General features: G+C 45.1%; 1 protein-coding gene across 2 annotated transcripts; it reads right to left on the reverse strand.

Annotated features, from left to right (window-relative positions):
• Window positions 1-1929: 1929 nt before the first annotated feature.
• On the reverse strand, window positions 1930-23494 carry LOC119656164. 2 transcript variants are annotated; one of them, XM_038062508.1, is made up of 8 exons: window positions 23077-23494; window positions 22636-23013; window positions 11431-14292; window positions 10868-11370; window positions 10695-10809; window positions 10376-10623; window positions 2298-2564; window positions 1930-2234 (listed from the first exon to the last, which is right to left on the reverse strand). In XM_038062508.1, exons 1-8 carry the CDS (start codon window positions 23407-23409, stop codon window positions 2060-2062), a joined length of 4881 nt encoding a protein of 1626 aa, XP_037918436.1. In that variant the 5' UTR covers window positions 23410-23494; the 3' UTR covers window positions 1930-2059. The 2 variants fall into 2 exon arrangements, with proteins under 2 accessions (XP_037918436.1, XP_037918435.1); XM_038062507.1 differs by having other exon boundaries at window positions 10868-14292.
• Between the last annotated feature and the right edge of the window lie 96 nt (window positions 23495-23590).

Raw genomic sequence — 23590 nt, forward strand, 5'->3', positions numbered from 1 at the left:
CCTGAGACTAGAGAGATCTTCGTTCCACCACGGTGGCAGGGTCTTTTTGCTGTACTTAGCAGGCCACGAGACTTTGAAGGCGGTATCAAATGCCTTCTCCAGAGCCCCGACCTTTGACTCCAGTTCGTCTGTCGTGCCAATCCTACCAATTTGCGCACCGGAGAGTTTGTTCTTAATTATCTGACCAAACTTTCTCCAGTCGATCCTCCTGGGGTCTCTAAAGGGCTTAGAGACCTCTGCGGCGAGATCTAGACTGAAGAGTATCCAACTGTGGTCAGAGAAGGATCTCTGGTCAGACACTCTCCAGTCCTCCACCCTAAGAATGCCGTTGTCGGTTATTTAGGTGATATCAAGGACCTCCTCCCAACCGTCGCAGTTCTCCGAGCAGGGGAAATGAAAGGTTGGTGTACTGCCCCTGTTACACACCGATAGATTTGAAGTAATAATATAATCAAGGAATGACTCACCTCTTTCGTTGATTTCGGAGCTGTCCCAAAGCGTATGCCTTGCATTTGCGTCGCAGCCTATCAGCAGGTTGGCTTTCTTTGCTGTTATGGTGTTCGTCAGATGTTGTAGTTCTTCTGGCAGAGCTAATCGGTCGTGAGCCATGTACACCGAGGAAATATACACATTCTCTGCCCCCACCTGCTCCAGCTTGATCACAACTACGTTACCCTCAGCATGATCTGCTTGCGTGGGGGGTTCGTCAGCCCCCGTCGGACCGTCGATCGTCATCTCCTCCAACAGCTCGTTGGCGGCGTCGATTGGGTCAAGGTCGTCGTCCGGTTTTGCAGAGCAGAACACTTTTACTTTGACATTCCTGACTCCGAACCATACTTTATAATCAGCCTTTTTCAGTGCCTCCAGGCACTCCTCGTTTATGCGGAGTAGTACCGGGGGAAGAAGAAATCATTAAATCAAAAACTCTTCGTTGGTACAAGGGCGGGGTAAAAATCTCATAAAGAAAAAAAACTTTTAATTTTGTTTTTTCAACGTAATTTCCATGAATGCATACCTTTTTCATAACGGTACTCCAACAGTGTGGATCATAAAGTTCCTCAAAATACGAACTTAAAATATTGATAACTTCCTCATTGTCCTCAAACTTATTACCTCCAAACCACTTCTTTGTAGTTAGAAAATAGTTGATAGGCACTGATAACATTGCCCCAAAGCGTTAGCCAGCCATCGATCTGGCCTCTTGAACACTCAAAAAAACCAAAATCCATGATATATCAGCTGTTTTCACAGCAATACCTTGTATTAGCCCGAAGCGAACATTAAAAATGCATTTGCTAATACACAGCACAACTGTACACGGCCGATCCATGCAATACACAAAACAACAACAAAAGAAAAGGTTAATGATCATTTAGGAATATTCGAAAATAAATATATTTCAAAATATTTAGATGGATTTTAAGGTTTCGGGAAATTTAAAAGGCGAGAAGGTTTTATTAAGATAATTTCAAGATGAAATTTTCAAAATACGTTACTGTTTTTCGTGTTATAAGATGTTGAGATTGGAGGTCGTTATTTGAAAGGAGAACAATAGAGTTGCTGAAGGATCCTCGATAGGAGAAAAGGAAAAGTGCTGCGTACAAGTGAATGAATCTTCTCGTCAGTTTATCGCAAAATAAAACGAAGGAAATCATGCATATGCTGCGGAGCTGCCGATACTACAAGCCTACAACCCAAATAATTGAAATGTGTGTGAACCCAAATAATACTCAATTCAATTGAACAAGTGCAAATGTTCCGGTGAATTCGAATTCCTAGTTAAGGGTCCCAAAACTTTCCTGATCCAGCACCCATTCCTGGAGGTTTATCGTGAAGCGCATCAGTGACAGAACTGTTAGTTCGCCAGGGCTTCAAGAAACGAAACAAACGACAACAACAAGAATAAATAAAAACCAAAATTTAGTTTGTAGGAGCAGTCTTAGTTCGATTTTATTTATCTCTAAAAAAATAAGTTCTCTAATAGCACATTAATGCAATTGTAAAGTAAAAGAAGATTTAAATCTAATCAATTAAAAAATTCGCAACTATCCCATCCCAATCATCGTTCGATGGCTAAATTGAATTCTCTTATTTTATCCTGCACATGCTTCTCATTCTCGACAATTTCCTCTCCTAGCATAACACGAAGTTGTTGCAGATTCGGCATTGAATCGCAATCCCGAATATTCAACAACGTCGTAAAAATCGAATTCCATAAACTCCTATTCAGATATCTGAAACGATTCCACAATTAAATATTGGAGCCGAAACTAAGAGAAAATATTCCAAACACTCACCTCGGCATGTGGGTTTTTATATTCCAGCCAGTGTGTCTCTTTTCGACATCCATGTATTTACCGAAAAGTAGAACGTGTATCGTTCCAGCCAAGCCGAAAAGGTCGGGCTGATAGGTCCAAGGACGATTCTCGAGCATTTCGATGCAAGTAAAGCCCTCCGTGCGTGTGACATAGTTGAAAGTTTGCTTAGGCAAGAATGACAACAAATCAATGGATACACCGAAGTCGATTAGCTGCACCGATGGCGTGTCCGAAGGATGGGCAAGTCTGTAAAATGTGGTAATTGAATTTAGTCCAGCTTTTCAACAAAGTTAAAGTAGATCTAATGCTATGAATGATTTCGTTAAGTATCTTTCGGGTGCTAATAAAGCCCGTGCTGAGTTGTCGATCTCTTAATATTAAACCAACGATGGTGAGGAATTGTCCTTCTTAGTGCAAGATAGGATTTATTTATTTATTTATTCAATGAGTCCAGTACACAGAAGACAAATTCCTTATTACATATTGTCCTCAGAGGGAGGAGCAAGTGAATGGCGTATTTTACACTTAAAACTAGAGAAGGAAATAGAGTCAAAGGACCCAAGCTGTAGGGCGTTGTAAGACCGGAATAGCCTCGGCACCGGAGAGTGGAAGTAAATCTCGAGCTCCGCGAAGGGTACATAAAAAATGTCCGCACTACGTGTGTTATGAGACGAAGCGATACGGAAAGTAATATCTGAGTTGACGGAGCAGTTAAAGAGTACATATATCAAAGAAAATGCGGCGTTGCTGCAGGAAGGGGAGATTGCGGGTGCGAAGTCGTGACGGATAATCAACCCGTGGAAGGTTCTTTTTGTAAAAGAGGGTCCGGGTGAATTTACGTTGTACAACTTCAAGAGGCCGGCAGTCACGAATGCGGAAGGGGACCAGACTACACAGCAATATTCAAGGATGTTTCTGACAAGGAAATTGAAGGGTGTTAAGGAGGTCTGGATTGAGGTAAAGTCGAAGGAAGAACGTGGGATAAAACCAGACATTTTGGAAGCTCTATTGATGATGTCAACGAAGTTTGTCGTCGAATATCACACCCAGGTCTTTGAAGGAGGTCAGTAGTGAAAGGGGCTGTCCACTGAGAGAATAAGAAAAGAGAGAATAAGAAATCCAGTGGCATTTGTTGACATTCAGTGTCGTCCGTCCAGTCGGTCTCTATGGTTCTGAGTGTTGGCCGACTATAAAAGACAATGAACGGCGTCTTGCGGTAATGGAGACGAAGATGCTACGTTGGACTAGTGGCGACACACGTTTAGATCACATCCGAAATGAGGATATCCGCGATCGTTATGGGGTTGCACCGATCGTGGAAAAGTTGCGAGAGAGGCGTCTTCGATGGTCACGCAATTCGTGCAAACGAGAATTCACTTGCCACGATTGGTCTGAACATCGAAGTCGATGATAAACAACCAAAAGACAGACCTAAACAAGGGTGACTTGATACGCTAGATGGGGATTTGAAAGCCTCGAGATTGCACCCAGATCAGGCATTTGATAGAGCCAAATGGCGAAGCCGATCACAACGAGCCGACCCCGCTTGTAAACGGGACAAAGGCTGAAGAAAAAAAAATGTTAGCTTGTTGACCGAACACCAACGGACGAAATTATCAAGGTTGGACTATAAGAGAGCACAGTCCAACGGAGACGAAACAGAAGCAAACAATTTAAGGTCGTCTGCGTAAAGCAAATAGGATTCATAATTTCCACCGTGAAATTATTGTCAAAATAATTTGGGGCATACAAAGTTGTAGCTCTAGTGCAAGTACAAACGAAAATCGTAGAAACCAGCAATAGGTCTCTCTAACAGAACAATTTTGCGAGCATCGTCAAAATTTCGAGAAGGATAGCCGTCATTCACTAGGGTGCTTCTAAGCAAGGTTGGAGCGACTTAAGTAACTTCGGACTTAATGCCCGGAATTACACTCGGTGGTACTATCCGCAACAAAACTTACGCAGGAGTATGGACTGACAGAGGACATCTACATGAACCTTCTCACTTACTTCCAGGCAGGAATCAACGATTTCAAGGAGCGAATTGCTAAATTGCTATTCCCAAATTCAATGGTGACTATGATCAGTGGAGAACTTTCAACGAACTCTTCAAGTCGATGATCGATAACAACGAAGGGCCCTCTCCTGTAGAGAAGACGTAGTACTTAAAAACTCACCAGCAGAAACAAAGGCTGTCAGAATAGTTGGAGGTCAACAATGATAATTACCAAAAGCTGTGGGAGTTGTTACGAAAAACCAAAACGCGATCGTTTGGAATTACTTGCGGAAATTCCAAGCAAACCAATAACAAAGAAAGGAGAAGATGCAACGATCAAGCTGACCAAAGACACATTTACTAAGCTCCTAGCTAATATGGAAGGCATCAGCGTGAACATTGGGATGTACTGACCATTTAAACAATTGTTCAGAAACTAAATCAAGAGTCGAAGCGTCTATGAGAAACACCCGATATTCCGAAGCTATCAGTATTTATAGATTCGTTGGTCGCTTCAGAACTTTGGAAGCTCTTGGTTTCCTGAAAAAGACCAAGCGAATCGAAGCGCTGCGCTCGTGGCCAACGACACTACTGAATGCAACATATATCAAAAGGATCACCAGATGCACGAATGCAATAAGTTCAATCCCTCAACACTCTACCAGCGAAGGGACACCGTACCGTGTCCATCCTTACGACATCCCTGACAACACCGGCGTGCTACTATATGGATTTATTACTGCTTAACCCGACACATCCGATAAACACAAACGCGGCAATGGTATTGTTAGCACCGAAGAAATCTCGAAGCAACTGCTGAAGAAATGATATTAGATTGAAGAGCAACCGCCAAAAGCACTCAGCGCCCAAGACGAGCAAACACTTGGTATACGAATACAACTAAATGGGATTCAACGAGAAGACTGACTCCCATTCAAAGAGGAAGCGCAACCAGTCAATGAGTTATGCCATTCACCGAAAATTACGCACAATCGCTTTTCACAACTAGAAAAGCGCTTAGCTACGAATGATGCATCTCGGCAACAATATGTTTCATTTATGAAAGGTACCTCAGCTTGGGTCATATGATAGAGGTTCCCCATAAGGAAGTCTATTCGATGGCCAACTATTATTTGTCACATCATGCAGTCTGCAAGGCAGAGAGCTCAACGATAACGCACAGAGTGGTGTTCAACGCATCACAAACAATCCCCTCCGGCAAATCGCTCCACGATCTCTTGCTGATTGGACTCACGATGCAAAAGAACATTATTCACGTTCTAATGAAATTAAAACCCACTTTTTGGACCCTGTCGGTTGGAACTTAAGAATACACTCAAAGTCTCCTCTGATTGTGGTAAGAGGCGACTAAAAAGGATAGAAATTTGTGAGCTAACAACCTGGAAATTTTGAAATTTTAATACTACCGAAACGTCAACAGCGCCTCGGATAGGGACTGATCTCACGGCAACGACCACAGGCTATCGAAAAGAGACTGTAACTGGTTTCTGAAATGTACGCACGCTTCTCGGTTCAACGGTTGCGAAGACCCCCAGAATGCTGGATTTCTTCAACTTGAGCAGGAATGCCAACGATATAAGTTTGACATTCTGAGTCTAAGCGAAGTAAGATGGCGGGACTCTGAAGAGTACTCTTCTCTCTCTTGCCACACTTATGGCAATGTGCTTTTGTACTCTGAAAAGCCGAGTAATAGCAGACGCGAATCCGATGTCGGGTTGTTTCTGATGGTTACCGCAAGGCGCGCCTTCTTGACCTGGGAGCCGGTTTCTGGCAAACTTCTGACTTCTAGGTTCTTGTCCAAGTTAAAGAGCATCACAATTTTACAATGTACACAAGCGCGGTTGGCAGGGAAATCTGTTGATTGCCTCAACCTTGTCTGGGTCAGGTTGAATTCCGTCAGGGGCAATTATGTGACCGAGAAATTTCACCTGCTTCTGTAGGAATTTCCATTTTTTTTAACGTTTAGAAGGGGCCGGCCTCAAGGGAAAGCCCAATTAGCGCCGTTGTGATGCCACAAACTCCTAAGATCGTGACTGCTGTTATGAGAACAGGGATGCAGAGTCCAGCTGGCTCAGATCTTCAGATCCAGCCCGTAGCATTCACAAAGGAAAGCAGCTCTCCCACCCTGCGGCTAGAAATCTCTCTGAGGTCCTCACAGAATCGTTTATGGTCAATGTCCGTAACCTGACTCTAGCTAGAGCTGGGCAATGGCAGAGGAAGTGCCTGACCCCCCCCCCCCCCCTTTCTCTGCAGCTTTGGCAATGCGAATTGTAGGGTATGCCGAGCCTGGTGGTATAGTCCCCTATGGGCCAGTGCTCCGTGAATACCGCCGTAATCTGGTATGCATTCGCACGCGTCTGGCACAGGTGCTCTCGTGATTGGGCTAACAACCGGGCCAAATCCTCCTTGACTTGGCACAGGTGGTAAGTCTTCGCCATCTGAGGCCCGCGGCTGCTAAGTAGTGCAAGAAGATTCCGCCCTTGACAGTCGCGAGCAAGATGAACTCTCAAACGACTGCGAGTCCGATTCGCAGTCCGGATCTGACAACACTGTCAGAAGTTAGACATCCGTAGGCGCGATCCATGAGACGGTCGCTCTCCGAAAAGAAAATAAAAAACTACTAAGAAACTCAAGGAAACTCTCGAGAACATCCGACGGCAAGGCGGTCGGATCAAAAAGCTGACCGCCGTGTCACTAGAGGCCAATCATGCGTACTTTCGAGACATCTTGCAAAATGACGGGATGGACACGACCGTGCACGTAGAGCAGGCCCTACTTGCGCTACTGGGCCCCACCCCGAAGCCTTCCCCATGCTCAACAAACCCAAGAAGCTACGTCCCGCCAGCATGGCCAAGCAACCATTACCAGATCACCCGAGCCAAACAACGCTACGCGCAACAGCACGTCGCCAACAGGAGGTAAATCTCTCCACTCGTGGTCGTAGAGAACCCAGAGATTTTTAAATCAATTTCCCGCACCCTCCCTAATAACTACCTGATAAAGAAATCAGGTAAGTCTCACCAACTTTTAACGAAAACATCGGAAGATTAGTCTACCGTCAGGAAGACCCTTTTGGAGAACCATAACACGTTCTTCCCGTCTACCCTCCCACCCCAGAAGACTACTAGCCTCATCCTCCGAGGTTTACAAGCACCGTTCTCCCCTCAGGAGATCATCGACGAATTAAAAGCTCAGGGAGTCTCCAGCACACTGAGCGCTAAACCCTTTGCCACGACCTGGGCAAGGAACAACAATGTTAACCTTAACTTTTGACGCAACATTCAACGAGAAACAGTTGCGCAACATCAAATCAAAGCAGCACATGATCGTCCGCTTCGAGCAGATCAAGGACAAGAACGAACTGCAATGGAAGAATTGCCAGCGCATAGGACACGCGGCAACCAACTACCATCTCGCATACAGATGCATCAAGTGTGACCAGCTTCATGGTCCAGGCGAATGCACCAAAACGGTTGAACAGGCACCTAAATGCGTTAACTGCGATGGAACGACCACCCCACAAATTATAGGAAATACCTTCGTTTTTTCAAGGAGAAACGCACAAAAACGTGTGCCTACCACCCACCCTCTCCCCACAACTGCCTTCCGTCCCTCTGGTCGCCCAACAACGAATCCCGCCTTCACCCGACCGTCCGTGTAGTTCGCAGACGCCGCAAGAAGCGGAACCCTATGCATCTACCTGTAAAAACCACCCAACGACCATCTCCAATCCTGACTTCCTTGAGTTCGCCAGGAAATCGGAAGAATTCTTGCAGATGTTCAACTCAATGGTCGGTATCTTGGCATCCAGAACAGGAAACCGCTCTACCATTTCCTCACAACCGCCCATCCCACCATCAACCTAGCCCATTTCAGCCCAGCCCTTCCAATCTTCAACAGAAGCTACTACCATTCCTACCTACACCATTTCCAAATTAGCAGTTACTTAACTGTTATTCCCAACCCAAACACCTTTCCCTTCACCGAAACAATCCCTGACATCGGCGACCATGATGCTATAATCCTAGATATCAAGTTCCCAGACAGAGTCATTCGTTCCACCCCGCCCTCAGTCCCCGACTTCCTGCGCGCAAACTGGAAACACATCAACCTGGCCCTCAAAAGTAAATTTCAACCCCTCCTACTCCCATCCAGCAGTACAGTTTCCAATAACACCATCGACCAAACAGTCCGTCAATACACCGAAGCAATTCGGCAAGTATGTGACGAACTGATCCCATCCCGTCTCTTAAACTGCCACAACCTCATTATCTTCCTTGATGATATCCTAAACAATATACAACACAAAAAAACCCTCAGTCGGAGACTATTTAGAAATAGATACTCTCCGCCATCCTCTCACCTACTTTCCGAAATCAGTGAACAGATCAGATCCATCCGCGAAAGGGTCCTCACCTCACCCCCACCCACACCCAATATTTCCACAACCGGATCTCCAACACCAAACTGAACCCTGGTACATACAGAGACCTCAAAGAACCTGCCCGCGTTTAGACAAAACGCGGTCCTACCCCAAAACACCACTTGCCCACTTGCCAACAGATTGAAAGAATGCTCGAATGGTTCCTATCCCAAAAAAGAACCAAAATCCTCTAAATCCCGATAGCTACAGGCTACAAACTCAAAGACTCGGTTGAGCATGCACTCCTCGTGGTCAAATCGGTCGTCCTCCTGGCCTTCAACCGGAACGCGCCGACCATAGACCTGTATCCTCAACATAAAGAAGGCTTTCGTAGCTTTCCGAAGTCTTCCATTTCCATTCGAACCTCTAGAAGCTAATTCTTAGTTTTCTTGACGCACGGAAATCCCAAGTCCAACTCCAAGAGCGCCTCCGTTTTTCCTATTCAGGCCCGGATAACATCCTTCAGGGATCAGTCCTCTCCGCTACCCTCTTCTTCCTGTTGACCCCAGACCAACCCAAACCAACCTCACAACCAAACCCAATCCAAATCCTCCAATACGCGGATGACCTCATCCTGTACACCTCCACCAAAAACTCATCAAATCCTGTTATCTCTCCAAACCAGAAACCTCCTATTCGACCCCGGCGGTAGAGTAATCCCAACCCACATCCTAGTTCTTCCTCCCGCCCGCCCGTTTTTAGTTTTAATTTAGAAATAGGGACATAAAAATGTTGTTTTTCGCCTGTCGCCACTTTCATTCACGCAGCTCCCTGGACAGGGATGAGGCACCGCCTGATGAGTTGCCTCGACCCTGGACGAAACCCTCAGCCGATTTTTTTCGTCAAAGTAATTTCTTGGTGCAGATGTTGGGTTACAACAGGCGATAACACAGGCCTAAATACAAATGAATTGCGGGAAACCGAAAAGGTATATGTGCGAATAGTGCAACGCGCTTTTCCCGAGGAAATTAGCTGCACCTAGTCAAGAAAACGCTTCCCAAATCCTGCCCCATTTGGAGACGCAGAGCAGCTGGGGAAGGATTCAAGAGAACATTCCGTAAATCTGGTAATTGAGCACCATCGCCTAATGCTTCATGGAGAAACGCAATTGGTCCTAATAGAATAAGAAAGAAATGTTGGATCATAAACGGCTTGACTGCGGTAAAATGGTTAATAAGAAAATGGTTTATGGTGAATGCAGGGCCGACGCAACAATTAGTGGGCGAATTGCCTGTAGAGCGGGTTATCCCAGGGAATCCTTTTAACACGAAGGGTTGACTATACTGGTTCTATATACATCAAACGGAGCGATGGAAAAGGAAATAAAACACTGAAAAAATACAACGTGGTCGTTGTCAATTTGGCTACGAGAGCATCTTGAATTAGCAGTAACTTGACAGCAAATACATTCACATGGGGATGAATAGACGCTACGTGGTACATAGAAAGGAATAGTTGTCATGTTCAGCGACAATAGAACTAATTTCACTGCAGCAAATACATACTCGTACACAAAATGTTGCTGAAGCGCAGGAAATATTAACCAGTTCTGTTATGTTTAAGTACATATATATACCAGGCACCAGCTACTCATAAAAATTAGAAAACTGAACTTACTTCGACATTAACAGGAAGTTATCTGGCTTAATATCAGCGTGAATAATCTTCGAGGCGTGCAGATGATCCATAATCAGCAACAGCTGGCTCGCAAGAACCATCACAACAAACTCGTCAATGTTTTTTCCAGTCGCAGCGTGGACTTTATAGCAGACATCAATCAACGACCCGTATTTCGAAAACTCCGTGAACAACAAGCTGGCATTGTTTCCAATCAAAGCATATTCGACATCCATAAATCCGCGCATCTAGAGTCCGAGAGCAAACGAAAAATAACCGAATGAACGGTGCTAGCGACGTCAAATCTGTGACCACTTACCATTTTGTCGTTATTAATACGTGACTTCAATTCTAAGCAAATGTAGTACTCCCAAAGGTTCGCTGGTTTCTCCTGTTTAATAGCAAACAAATTTCCGGTCGATCGTTCTTTGGCACTACAAGGGAAACATCGTTGAAAGCGTACTGAAGTCATTTTGCTATCTTCAATCTTACCAAAAAATGCTACCGTAGCTCCCTTCTCCCACCGTTTTTAATACATCAAAATTAACATTTGCCACAGTCACCGAGCTACCCTTTTGCAAAGGTCTCACTCTATTCACCATCGTGCAAGTTGGCAACTTTTCTATAAACGAACTAATTTCGATATTATCTAAAAAGGCTTTAATTAACTCTCGATCGAATGGATTAACATTTTGATTGATTTTATCCGTGATCAGAATCCTCGTCTGGTCTAAATCGACGTTAGCGTGAACGAAATGATTGTCCTCGGATATTTCCTCATCATACGACCAATCCTGACAATGAACTTTCCTAGTTTCAGGGGTCCTTTTTACATAAATACTTCGACCCAAATCTGTAGGTTTGGTTTTTAACTCGGAAAAAATGCCTGTCGCCCCTGTTTCTTGCTTCACAATGGCACTAGGTCTTGAATTCGAATCTTGTCCGTGAAACCACACAACCGACTGGTTTTTCATTGACACTACGCCCATTTGTTCCTGAAAATGGCCAATGTTAGATGCATGTAGACTAGAATCGATATTTAACGATTCATCAACTTTTTCCGATTGACGACGGGAGATTTCAGCAAATCGACTCAATATTGATCGTTCCTGGACGGATGAGGAGCTACCGTGATGGCTGTTAGACTTCCCAGCGCAAATGCTGTCGCCTAGTCCTCTCTCACCATGAGCAGACGCTTCGTGAGTTTGAGGAGTTTGCGGTACCAAAGAAGCTTGAGACGATGTCGAACTACTCCTAAAATTGACAATCTTTCCACCTGAGACAGCTTCAAATGGTTCCTGTTTTATATGCACTGACGATTCCTGAATCTGCGATGTGCTCGGAAAAAATGGAACCTCTGAAATTGAGGAGTTTTTCGCGCCAATTAGATTCATTGTCGACATAGTCAGATTTTCAGATGGCACATTGGGCATAGCAGGCTCCTTGAATTCCAGCTTAATGTCGCTAGTCTCAAATTTTGCCGCGGAAGGGTTGAAATTTCTCAAATGTTTTGATCCTAGTGAAGTTTCGAAAGCTTCCAGAAGTGACTTATCGTCGAAACTCCCATCTCCAAACACTTTCTGCCGCTGTTCACTAGGTTCAACTTGCTTTTTACCCTTATCCATCAAGCCACCAGGATTGGTGAGATCTTTCAACTTCGAGAACGTGATCGAATCATTTGCCAGACCGCAATCATCTACGTTCATTCCGTCCTTTTTCAAGCTTGCTTCATGCCAACCTTGTTGCACTGATTCTTTCGCTGGAACAAATTTTGAAACAATCTTTCCGGATTCCAGTCTTGGCAAAGTTATCTCGGATAATTTAGAGAAAGTCATTGATTCGTTTACCGCAGACGGATTAACCTTGTCTGCCAAGAACTGACTAGCTTTTGTAGGAGTCGTGGTAAATAAAGTCGCATAATCATCATCATTAGTTGACGGCGGTGGATTACTTCCAAGTTTAGTTAACAACATCTTCGGGACCGTCTCCGTCTTATCTTCGAAAACTTTCATAGACATCATAAGAGCAGGCATTGCTTCTTCATCGGTCATTTTCATCACATCTCGATTCACTTGTGGCGATTGTCGACCTGCTTCCCTTGATTTCTGGGCAGCTGACACCTCAAGAATGGGATCCAACATAGGATATTGCTCTAAACTCGATGGTTTCGTCGTGTAATTCGACTTTGATGACTCCGAATCAAAATCATGAGTTTCAGCCGTTGATTTCGTACCGGACGACACTGTGTTGGTCTCAGTCAATTCCATTATAATGGACAATTGTTTCGGCGGAAAAAGAGTGTTTGCTGGAGTCATATTCAATTGGTTTTCATTTTCAGTGGGTGGTGTTGGAGGTGACATTAATGTTCTGGGTGCTGGGAGCTCCTGCTCTTGCAAGCATGCACCTTGTGACTTCCGCAAATGCTTTGGCGTACTTACCGATTGAGATTTTATGAAAAAGTTAAATGTTTGCGTGGAACAAGTTTCGTTAACGACAAATGCGTCCGTCGCCTTCTCCTCGTCCTCCTCATCTTGGACGGGATGGATAGAAACTCTTTGTTTCGCCGGCCGCGGGAAGCTTTGTGGTGCCTTGAATACATCTCCATCATCAAAATCATCTTCAAAATTACTCATTTTGGTGGCACTAGGCAATGCCTTCGGTAAAACTTCATCACGCGGGCCGCAATCATTTTCCAAACTACCAACTCTTGCTAATATTTGCGGGGCCGTTGCCTTCTGCTTCAATTTATCCTCCTTTTCGGTATCTTCGCCACTGCTGAAGCTGCTTATTTTCCGAAGCACCGATGGAAATCCGCTTTCACCAACAAGTCCCTGTCTTATCTGAGCTTCCGCTTTATCTTGGGCAATATTCGAAACGGATGCCTCTGCTGCACGTTGCTGGAGCGAAACCGGCTGGTCATCAAGTGGTGGACTTCCTTGCGGATTCACCGTTATAACGCTTCTTCGTGGCTGTACAGGAGCCTCGACAATAGGAGCCATCATTTTTGGCAAAACTGATCTCCTCGATGGGAACAAACTTCGACGGTCTCGAGGGGCCGCGCCAGCAACGCACTGAGTTTCATCCAAATCTTCTGCCATGAGAATAGTCTCATCCGTATTTAATTGCAGCTTTCTTTTTCCTTCCCGAACTTTTTTCCAAAGTATTTCCTCAAACGAAAATTCCTCGGTGCTATCATCCGGATAGACTTCTTTGAAGGCAAATGTGAAATTATGATTAGCTGAAATGTCCTCATCTTGTACAAATCTTTTTGTGGAGAATTCCGTCTGTTCAAGATTCTTTTTACAGAAGTTCGGATACAAATGAAATCCATAATCCAAGTTAGGCGTCCAAATATGATCGTGTTTTTGTGTAAACTGATTGGATATTCCTCGTTTTTTAAACCAACACCAACCCCTGTACTCTTCCGGGCAATACACCTCATTCTCCTTGGGATACAATTGGGTTTTCTCATAACATGGATATATATTTGCTCGCACTCCATCCGTATCGAGAGTCGGGGGCACTTCCCACTTCGGGAGTGGTACATTTTGACGCACAAAGTCAGGTGGCAATTGGATACCTTTTGAAAAATTAACATCGCCTTTTGGTAATGGGGCTCGATATTCAGCGTTATCATCTTCCAATATCTCAAATCCTGGTTCGTGATGACTACCAGAGCCGAGTAAGCATACAGAACGTTTCTTATTCAATCGAGCTTTGGACCAGGGCCCCGGTTCGCGAATATTCTCTTGCTTACGTGTGCTATCAATAATACTCCGTACAAGTGACTGGGACATTGGATGTTCCTCGGTTGGTGGAGCAGATGTAGATGGTTCAACGGCATTCGGATCGTGATTTTGATCATCGAACACTTTGATGGCCACATTGCTTCGCTGAACTGGAGTTTTCGAAGCAAGCTAGATGAAACGAAAATAAATTTTATGAGGATAATGCGATTAGAATAACGATAAGGATTTTTGTGGCTAGACTCTATAACTAATGAAACTCAGACTGATACTGGGTGGTAACACCCCTTCATCCTTTGCCTAACAACACATTCCAAACAAGAAAATTTCAACCCGAACGAACCGAAACACTTTTGAGCGTTGAAGAACCACAAAAAAATGAAAGGAGATTATCATATCAACGTAGAGACAGCGAAAAGTACGAGAGTTCTTTCAAAAAAGGATCCCAACGCTGTAACTTTGCCGCGCGTAAGGTTAGGCGAAATCTGGCAACAATACCTTGTTCGCTGGTCCCCCCACTAACGATCCCAGCAATCGCCCATCTGCGACGGTCAGTACCGGCCTGAAAGCTATCCGCGATAGAGCTCATCATCGTCAGGTTTTGAGTGAATGCGACGAGAATACCGAAGACTTCTGAGACAGCATTGCTCCTAGGAGCCCAATTGGAGCAGTGGTTTTGAGGTCGAAACCCTTAAGTAGCATTTACAAAAAATAGCAGCTCCTTCACCTTGCGACTAAACTGAAGATCTTTGAAGTCCTCAAAAGAAGCCTGGTTCTAGCTAGAGCTGAGCAATCGCAAAGGAAGTGCCTTAAGGTTTCTCACTCCTCTTCGCAACTTCAGCAATTCTAATGCCGGATCGATGGGCATGGACCAGTGCCCAAAAGCTCTCGCGATCAGGTCTTGTTAAAGGAAGGCCAAATCCTCCTCGACTTGGCACAGATTTTGAATCTTTGCCATCTGAAGTCAGCAGTTGTCAAGTAGTGCCTGTTGAGCCCACCTTTGACAGTCGCCAGGGACACGCTGTGTTCGACGAGAGACTGTCAAGGCCTGACCAATTCGTCACCTGGCTCATTCCTTTCCATATTCCTATGACAAGTCACCCAGACGAGGATGACTTCGAGGGTGCCGTCCAACATGCACTACTTCACCAGCCTGGATGATATCGTCACTGAGTATGAAGTCTTAAAGGCCATTTGGCTATCGGCCAGAACGACTATATTAAACTTGCGACTCAGATCATGCCAGGCTTCCAATATCGCTAGTATCTTCACTCTCCATACACTGGCAAATCCTGTAAAATCGTATGACTTAGCTATACCGTGCATTTCTGATAAACCCCCCTGCACCGACTCCACAGACCATCTTTGACCCATTAATGAAAAAAACTTTGTTATAACCTTGTAATATCTCGCTGGTCTTCCACTTGACCCTGACTGGAAAGCCTACTCCAGAATTCGTCGTGAAGCTCGGCTTCCGTGTTGCGTATTCCATTGGGAATGACCAAAGCTCCAGAAGTATTTCGTCTAGTACGTTAGTATGGCCGTAAAACTTCGTTATCCAACATCCGGACTCACATAGTCTGACAGCACTACCACGTATTTAATTTGAAAGTTCAGATGGATGAGATGCAGGAGGACATTTAAGGCATCGGCCGGGAAAAGGACAACATAGCCTTAGTATAACCTGAATCCTATTAAGCTTGAAAGTCAGAGACGAAGACGACTTTCGGTTTCGTTCAGGGCAGAGCCAACTCATCAGACGTTGCCCAACGTCTACCTTTGGGCAGCGTTGCCGAAGCGATTCGCAGATGTTAATGCTTTTCTTTTATACATTGGCAAAACAGAAGTTGACAGCGAATTATAACTAACATAAATCTGCCGTAGTTCGACCTAAGCTTGGCCGAAGCTAGATTTTTTGTTTGACCATTGAGGGACCTTGGACCAGACCAAATTGAGAGCAACTTCCTCCCTTTTTTTGGTCCAAGGACTCCTCGTTGAAAAATCAAGGACGAAGACTGCTTACAGATGAAGCCTCTGCTCTGGGCGAAATTGTAAGCCGTCTTCGTTCTTAATTTGGGTGCTAAGCTCAACACGAGGGGACCGTGGACCAAAAAAAGTGGGAGAAAAGTGTTCTTGCAGGCAACGAAGGTTAAACAGGCCTTAACCGTCAGTTCTATGTTAAATTTAAAATTTTACTTAGGATGCAAGATCACACCCAGATACTTTACATTGAAGGCAGGTGCGAATCCGTGTCCAGCCGCGCGAACTGAAATCCGGGTACTCTTGTCTTAGTGGTAAAAAATACCCCTCCAATCCTATTCTGGTTAGAGTATCCTTGACGGCTTTGTCATTAGCGCCAGCACGGAGCATTCAACCCTTAATATCCAGAACGGCAGCTAGAATATGTTATCTGTAGAGGAGCGTGCTAATTACCTCATGAAGGGCGATTTCTAGGGATTTGCCTTTGAGATATTCTTGCAGAGATTTAAAAAGGACTTCCTCTCCATGATCGTCCTTAAATGGATCTCCAGGAAGCAGTCTAGGATCTTCAACACGAAAAAGGCACGCGCGCGTCTTCATGAGTTCTGCCCTCACCCGAACGAAATAGTTGCGGCAAATCTCGACAAGCCACATTGTCACCTTTTCTTGCTCTTTCTGACGCATGACTGGCACGCCGGCTGGGTCCGGAGGTTTATATGATGACTTTATCTTCAGTAATTACCGATTTGGTAATCTCACACGACTGGAACTACCTTGTAAGCAAGATTCTTTCTCATAGTCGTCCTCGCTGGTAGGGAAGTGCATATGGACTAGCAGCTTCAGAGTCTCACAAGAAGAATCCAACCAGGAGCCTTCTAACTTTTTTAGAAATAATGGCCTGCTATGCTCCTTCGCCAGAATCTTACAAATATTTAGGCAATAGTCTAGCCAGAACGCTTACTTGTAGTTTTGATGGCCGAATTGTACCTCTTTCGGCAGTTTTTGTACGTCCGCCACTATTTGTGCCGATATCAGATGTCGAAGACAACCTTCCTAGTCAGCTTCGGGAGGTTGAATAGATCTGTGGCAATGCCTTTTTGGTGTTTTTTGCAAGACTCGAGACTTAAAAGGCAATTCCTAATGCTGACTCTGTGCTTGAATTTAGGGCAAATACCCAGACAAAAATATAGATGAATCTCCCAAATTTTCTTTGAAGGATAGGAAAGGATTGAATCTTACTTGGCCACCGCAGCAGATAACTCCGCAAGTGATAAGGAGAAAAGAATGAAGCAGGATTTTTCGAGGCAAAGTGCGGACCGGGCTCTGGCGGTATCACCGGCTATACTGAGCCCGTCAGGGAAGCCATTAAACACAATGCGAGTTTTTTCTCTGAGTGCTACCGCTAACTGAGAGAAAAAACTCGTTGAGGAAAATGGACGCTCTGCGAATTCTTCGACCCAAAACGATGTATTGAATTAGTTTGTGGTGTAAGTTCTCTTTCCAAACTGAATCAAATTCCTTTTCAAGGTCTAAGGAGCAGGCTACGGTACAATGCCTATTTTCCATGTGATTGAGGATGTGGTCTTGCATGTACAGGATTGCCTGCTCGGTGGATCTGAGGTTTTCGACCCGGATTGATTAAGTCGAATGATAGGGGAGTATTGTCTGTTGAGGTGACTTAGTAGGATATGTTCGAAGATTTTTCCAATATTGGAAAGAAGAGAGATAGGACTCATATTTTTAAGATCGCCCGAGCACCTCTTCTTAGGGATAGGTATAAGGGGGGCTGATTCCCATGATACCGGGAAATGTATGCTGTTCAAGCAGGCTTTGAACAGGAGACGTTCGCTGATGGTAGGCGCATACTTCCGCAGGACAACGTTAGAGATATCATCGGGGTCCGATGTTTTTTTTTTGTTGGACCGGGTGATTGCAAGTTTGACTTCTTCTAGTGAGATAAGGAATGAGGCGAACGGACCGATTCTGACTATATCAACGGAGCAGCTGGGGGGAAAGGGGCAGAGGTAAGACCATTTCAAGCTCAACCTTTTATCGTTGACAGTAGTGGCGACCACCGAGTTCCAGATGGGGTCCGCGGGCAATTTGGCTCTAAATAAGTGGCAGGCGGATATTTTTTCCTCAGAGAAGTGAAACTGGAGGTTACTTATTTTTATCGGGGAGTAGTTGACGTTCTGTAAAATTGGTGGACCTCGGCGCAAACCCGGGTTGTCTGGAATTCCTTATTAAGGCAGGCCTAGACGGGATGCGTTGAGAAAAGATTTTATCCTTCCAAGCAATCGATTAATTATTTAGAAAACTTGTGGGCCAGATTTGAGGGATTGGAGGAGTTTTTTGTAGGATGCATTCAGTCCGGGCCGAATAGCTCCATTGACTTTGGTGGACAGGTTTTTAAGTATCTCGGAGAGGAGACGGAGCCAGCGTTGCATCGGTTACATAGCCGGTGAAATAATCGTTTTCTGCACTGTAGTAGTCTGTTTCTATCGCGGACTAAGAGGAGGGTTGAGGGTCAAAGACATCCGTATTTGTAGTAACCAGGCTCTTCAACTGGAAGATGTTTGTGGATTGTAGTTTCGAAGGTAGAGTTTAATTTCCAGATGTAAGTGTCTAGCGCACTGGATAAGTCCCGTTGAAAATCGTCCCAGTTTGTCAAATTGAAGCATCTGCATTTATGCAGATGGTGGAGGGAAAGGAGAATTTGCTGTAGACGCAGAAAGAGGCTGAGGGGATGTAGTCAGAGTGGGCTGCCAAAGAGGGGCAGCTAGTGACACATGCTGAGGGATTGGACGAGATTATAAAGCCGTCTAGGAAGGAAGACCCTCGAGGAAAAGATGGCACTCCAGCATTTAGGATGCCCACGCTAAGGAATGGGTCTGACTGGAAACAGGAAGAACACTTTGCCGTTTTCGTTGTTAACTGAGTCGGCCTCGCGTTGAGGTCATCGCCGAGGATGAAGACGTCGAAATTGGCCGCAATTTCCCAAAGTTCAGTATGTAAGTGAGATGGCGACCTGTGCCGGCCAGGAAGTAGAGAGAGCCGATTAGGGCTCGAAGGACGCGAGAGTGCGCGATGCTGTTAGCTCTCTCTTTACGATGGATTGATTCCAGCCTACGGGAGCATTTGGAGAAATTGGCTGGGTGACCCAGTTGGCCACAGTTTGCGCATTTGAGGGCTGCCGCGGACTCCTTGTCAGCATTGTCTTGTACAATCGAGCTGGGGCAGTCCCTAGAGGTGTGTGGGCTCGCGTACTTGGCACATCTGGGGTCGTATCCGCAGTTTGAGGAAACGTGGCCAAACGGTTTACAATTAAAACATTGGGTGACGTCCCTTTTTCTGGGTTTCTCCCAGCTGGATTCGCTGACGAAGTAGAATATTTTGTTTACTAAAAATGTTGGCATCTGTTTTGGAATGGAAGATCACACGGAAGAGGCTTAGGTCCATGCTGTTGGCTCGTGACCACAGGGTAGAAAGCCTCGACACGCGCATCGGCATGTTCGAGAGTGAATTCGTGTGGGGAGATTCCTCTGAAAATTAAAGTTGGCTCCCTCGTCTCCTTTAGGGCGAAGGAATGACTTTCTAGTTTGGTCATCTTGATTAGATATAGGAGTTTCTTTTAATTATTTATTTAATTAACGGACAACAAACAGAGAAAATTCCAATTAATTATTGTCCTCAGGAGAAGAAAGAAAAAAAATTATTCCTCACGAGGGAATTGAAGAGAGCTAAGGAGGGTTGTATGGAGTCAAAATCAGAGGAGGAGCGAAGAATAAATCCTGACAATTTTGCTGCTCGATTGATGACATCGAGGCAATGGGTGTCAAAGCGGAGCTTATTTGTCGAAAGTGACTCCGAGGTCGTGAGTGGAATTTAAGCAGGATAAGGAATGTCCGTTAAGCGAATAGGAGAAAGAAATAGGTGAGGTTTTTAGGGAGTAGCACATAGAGTGACACTTTCTGACGTTTAGCGCTAAACCATTAGTCGAGCACCAACGAACCAGAGTGTTCAGGTTAGACTGAAGGGAAACACAGTCCATAGGCGACGATATAGCGGAAAACAGCTTAAGGTCGTCTGCATAGAGCAAACAAGGACAAGTAAGGAGAGGAGGAAGGTCGTTAATATAAAATAAAAATAGCAAAGGACGCAGAATAGACCCCTGTGGGACGCCAGAAGAGGGGGAGAAGTAGCAGGAAGTGCAGCCGTCAAAAGAGACGCGGCAGGATCGGTTAGAAAGGTAAGAGGCAAGCCATAGAACAAGGGGTATGGGAACGTTTAGGGACGAGAGTTTGGATGGAAGTATCTTGTTATTTACAGTGTCGAAGGCTTTCGCGAATTCAGTGTAAATGGTATGCACCTCTTGCCGTGAATTTAGACAAAGTTGGTAAAGTCAAGCAGGTTGGGGGAACATAGACTGATGAAAAGTAGCGGCAGAGTAAATCACAAGATAGTTTGGTGGAGTTAACTGAGAAGCCAGAGAATTTAATGGACGGAGGGGATAACTGGGCAGGGCAACGGGAGTTGCAAATGTGGGACCAGAAAGGTTTCAGGTTTCCGCGCTTTAGTGAGTTTTCCACGCTGGACAAATATTCGTTTCTGGACTTACGTATTAAGGATTTGACCGTGGAACGAAGGGATTTGAAAAAAACTAAGTCGGCAACGTTTCTAGAAGACAGGAACTTCTTTCTCGCAGTCTGTTTTTGACGTAGTTTTTTGTGAATTTCAGTGGTGAACCAGACGAGGTAAGCGCGTAAGCACTTAGGAGAGGAGGGAAAGTAACAAGGAAGATCAGATAAAATGGTATAGAAAGTGTTAAGTCACACTTAAATGGAGAGAGGAGGGGGACCCAGTTGTTTGACGCCAGGGCTGAGTTCAGACCTTCGAAGTTCGCCTTACGAAAGTTGAACTTGGTAGGCTTGCGAGCGACAGAAGAGTGGAGTCGGGATATCTGAACATCGAACTCGAGAGCAGGATGATAGGCGTCAGGGGCAACATAAGACGGAGCATGAAGGGATTAGGAAAGATAACGTAAAGGAAGGTTAGAGAGGACAAGGTGAAGAGTGTGATCTAAGTGGTTTCTATAAAGGTTAAATTTGAGGGCGCCACAGGTTTACATGAAAGGGGATAGAGGAAGGGAAGGGTGGGTCGAGTTCGGGAGGGAAGGCCCGGAGAGCATAGGAAGATTAAAGTCGCCACAGAGGATGGAAGAAAGTGAAGGAAACAAAACGATTGGGGCCTCTGATAATCTGTCGAAGAAATCCTCGTACAGAGAAGGCGGGCTTAGGCAGGAAAATGTACACACGATATGATAAAGGAACATACGTTCGGCGGAAGGACACGTATTGTAACAGAATCGTAGGAGGAGGAGGAAAAGATAATTTCGGCACGGAGAGGGGACTTAACAGCTATTAGGGCACCTCCGCCAGTTGTCTTGCCAAGCGCAACGCAGTCTCTGTCACAACGAAAGACAGCGTAACCTTCGAGGGGCTGAGAATCTAAAATCCTGTCAACCAGACAGTTTGAAATCCGACAGCTGGGTTCTTAGACCCCTTACATTTTGATAAAATAGCGTATAGTGATTGGAATCAAGTTCGGCGAGGCAGGCGGGCAGGCCGGAAATTTTCACGGAGCTTAGACCTCTGATAAGGCTTAACGAAGACCCCCTGGGGCCAAAAGGAAGATTGGACGATAGCATCGAAGTCACGGGGATATGTCACTTTGAAGGAAGCTATCACTCGGTCAGGAGAGCCATCCTTCGTCAGCTTAACACAGGAAAGAGATGACAAAGTTGAGTTGGTTTTGCTTCTGATATAGGGCAGAATTTCGTCCGGCGTAGTGGAGTACGCTAGCCTTGACACGAACAGCTGTTGTGGGTATTGAGCCGGACTTTGAGCCTGTCGGCCGGCCGGTAGGTGGGTATCCTCAAATTTGACATTTGTGTCGATATTCTTGATAACAACGCCCAATTCCCTGGCAGTTATACAGAAAAATCGGGGAAAGAGAGCCAATTCTATTCTTATCTTTAACTACCGGTGGGTTGGCCATGTCGGCAGATTTCGAAGTTCCGGGACGTGCGTTCGTCGCTTCGGGGCGATGCTCGTTGCCAGAAAGAAGATAGAAACGGTTTTTGTTCGCTGGGGCCTCGGTTTCCGAGACCTTATCTGAGGAAAGTTTGAATTCGTCTTGAAATCCTTGGATATAATATTTCACCGTCCCGAGCGTCAGGCTGGTCCCCAGGAGGGAAGCTCTGGTGGTCGTCGATTATTATGGGAGGGCAGTCGTCGTTATTAACTGATTTCTTCGGCCGCAGCGGTCTTGGTGGCCAAATGCAGTTGTGTGGTGATGTTAGAATTGCCTCGTCCTTGCGCGGCGATAATGTAAATAGGAAGAAAACGTTACAAAAAGAACAATATGGATGCCCTCCATGGAGGAGTAACCAGGAGGCATTGAAAGACAGAAGTCACCTCAGCCTTTATCACTTTTTCACTCATTTGAGCCAAATATTAACACAAAAATACTCACCTCAACTTTGCCCGGATTGAAGCTCTTCACCGCCGCTCCCGTCCTAATGCTGCCCACATTCTTTTTATGTGTCCTCAAAGATGTCAATGCATGTCTTCTCTCCTGCAAGGACGACATAAATTGCAAATTCGACTCCTCGTCCTTGTACAAGAGCCGTTGCGACATCGTGAAACCAAAATGTTTATGTGCCTGTTCCAACTCATCGAACGGTTGAGCTCTTGCATCCACTCCCTTGCGAAATATCTCATCGGCCTTGGCAAAGTTCCCGCACAGATCATAATAATAAGCCCAACAAATGTAAAGATCAGCGACCATGGTCCCGATGCCTTGGTTGTATAGCGTTTGGTAGAATTCCTGAGGATCCTTTTGGTTGTCGAGCTGAAGACGAAAGGGAATATTTAACTAAATGTACCGACAGGGAAGAGAATTCATTTCACTCACATATTTGATCCAGAGCTTGATCATCCTGCGATCCTGAAAATACTTCTCGTCGCATTCAAATTTGCCAAGACATTGCTGAAGCACTTCGAACAAGCCATTCTCCTTTCCGCCACTCGGATAGCTTTGTTCAATCCATTGAATATAATTGAACCACAACTCTAAAGGATCGTCACCCTCATATTCGTGAATTGCTTTTTCGAAATCTTGTCTTTGTTTTTGTAATTCCGCCATCAGTTCATGATCGTTTTCGGCACTCAATGCCGTCTGCAGATATCGCACATTGCGCCCGCAAGCCAATGGCATTATATTCTCCTTGGCTCCGTCTAAATCCATAATTTGTCACTGTGTAGATTCACAAAAGGGCAGTTTACGAACAGAGATGGAATAACACAGAAATAAGCAAGAATACATCAACCGACAACAGATCCCCTAAACAAATTCAAAACTTCTCAAAACTGTAAAACAACGACAGCGAAGTTGTCAGCGCTTGAGAATCCCTCTATCGCCGGTCAAC

The sequence above is a fragment of the Hermetia illucens genome, chromosome 4, assembly GCF_905115235.1.
Source record: "Hermetia illucens chromosome 4, iHerIll2.2.curated.20191125, whole genome shotgun sequence".
NCBI lineage: Eukaryota > Metazoa > Arthropoda > Insecta > Diptera > Stratiomyidae > Hermetia > Hermetia illucens.

Coding starts and splice junctions, on each gene's coding strand:
- LOC119656164 (XM_038062507.1), bottom strand. CDS start 23,409: ATGGATTTAGACGGAGCCAAGGAGAATATAATGCCATTGGCTTGCGGG. Junction 23,014..23,076: donor TCAAGCTCTGGATCAAATAT/GTGAGTGAAATG, acceptor TTTCGTCTTCAG/CTCGACAACCAAAAGGATCC. Junction 10,810..10,867: donor AGCTACGGTAGCATTTTTTG/GTAAGATTGAAG, acceptor TTTCCCTTGTAG/TGCCAAAGAACGATCGACCG.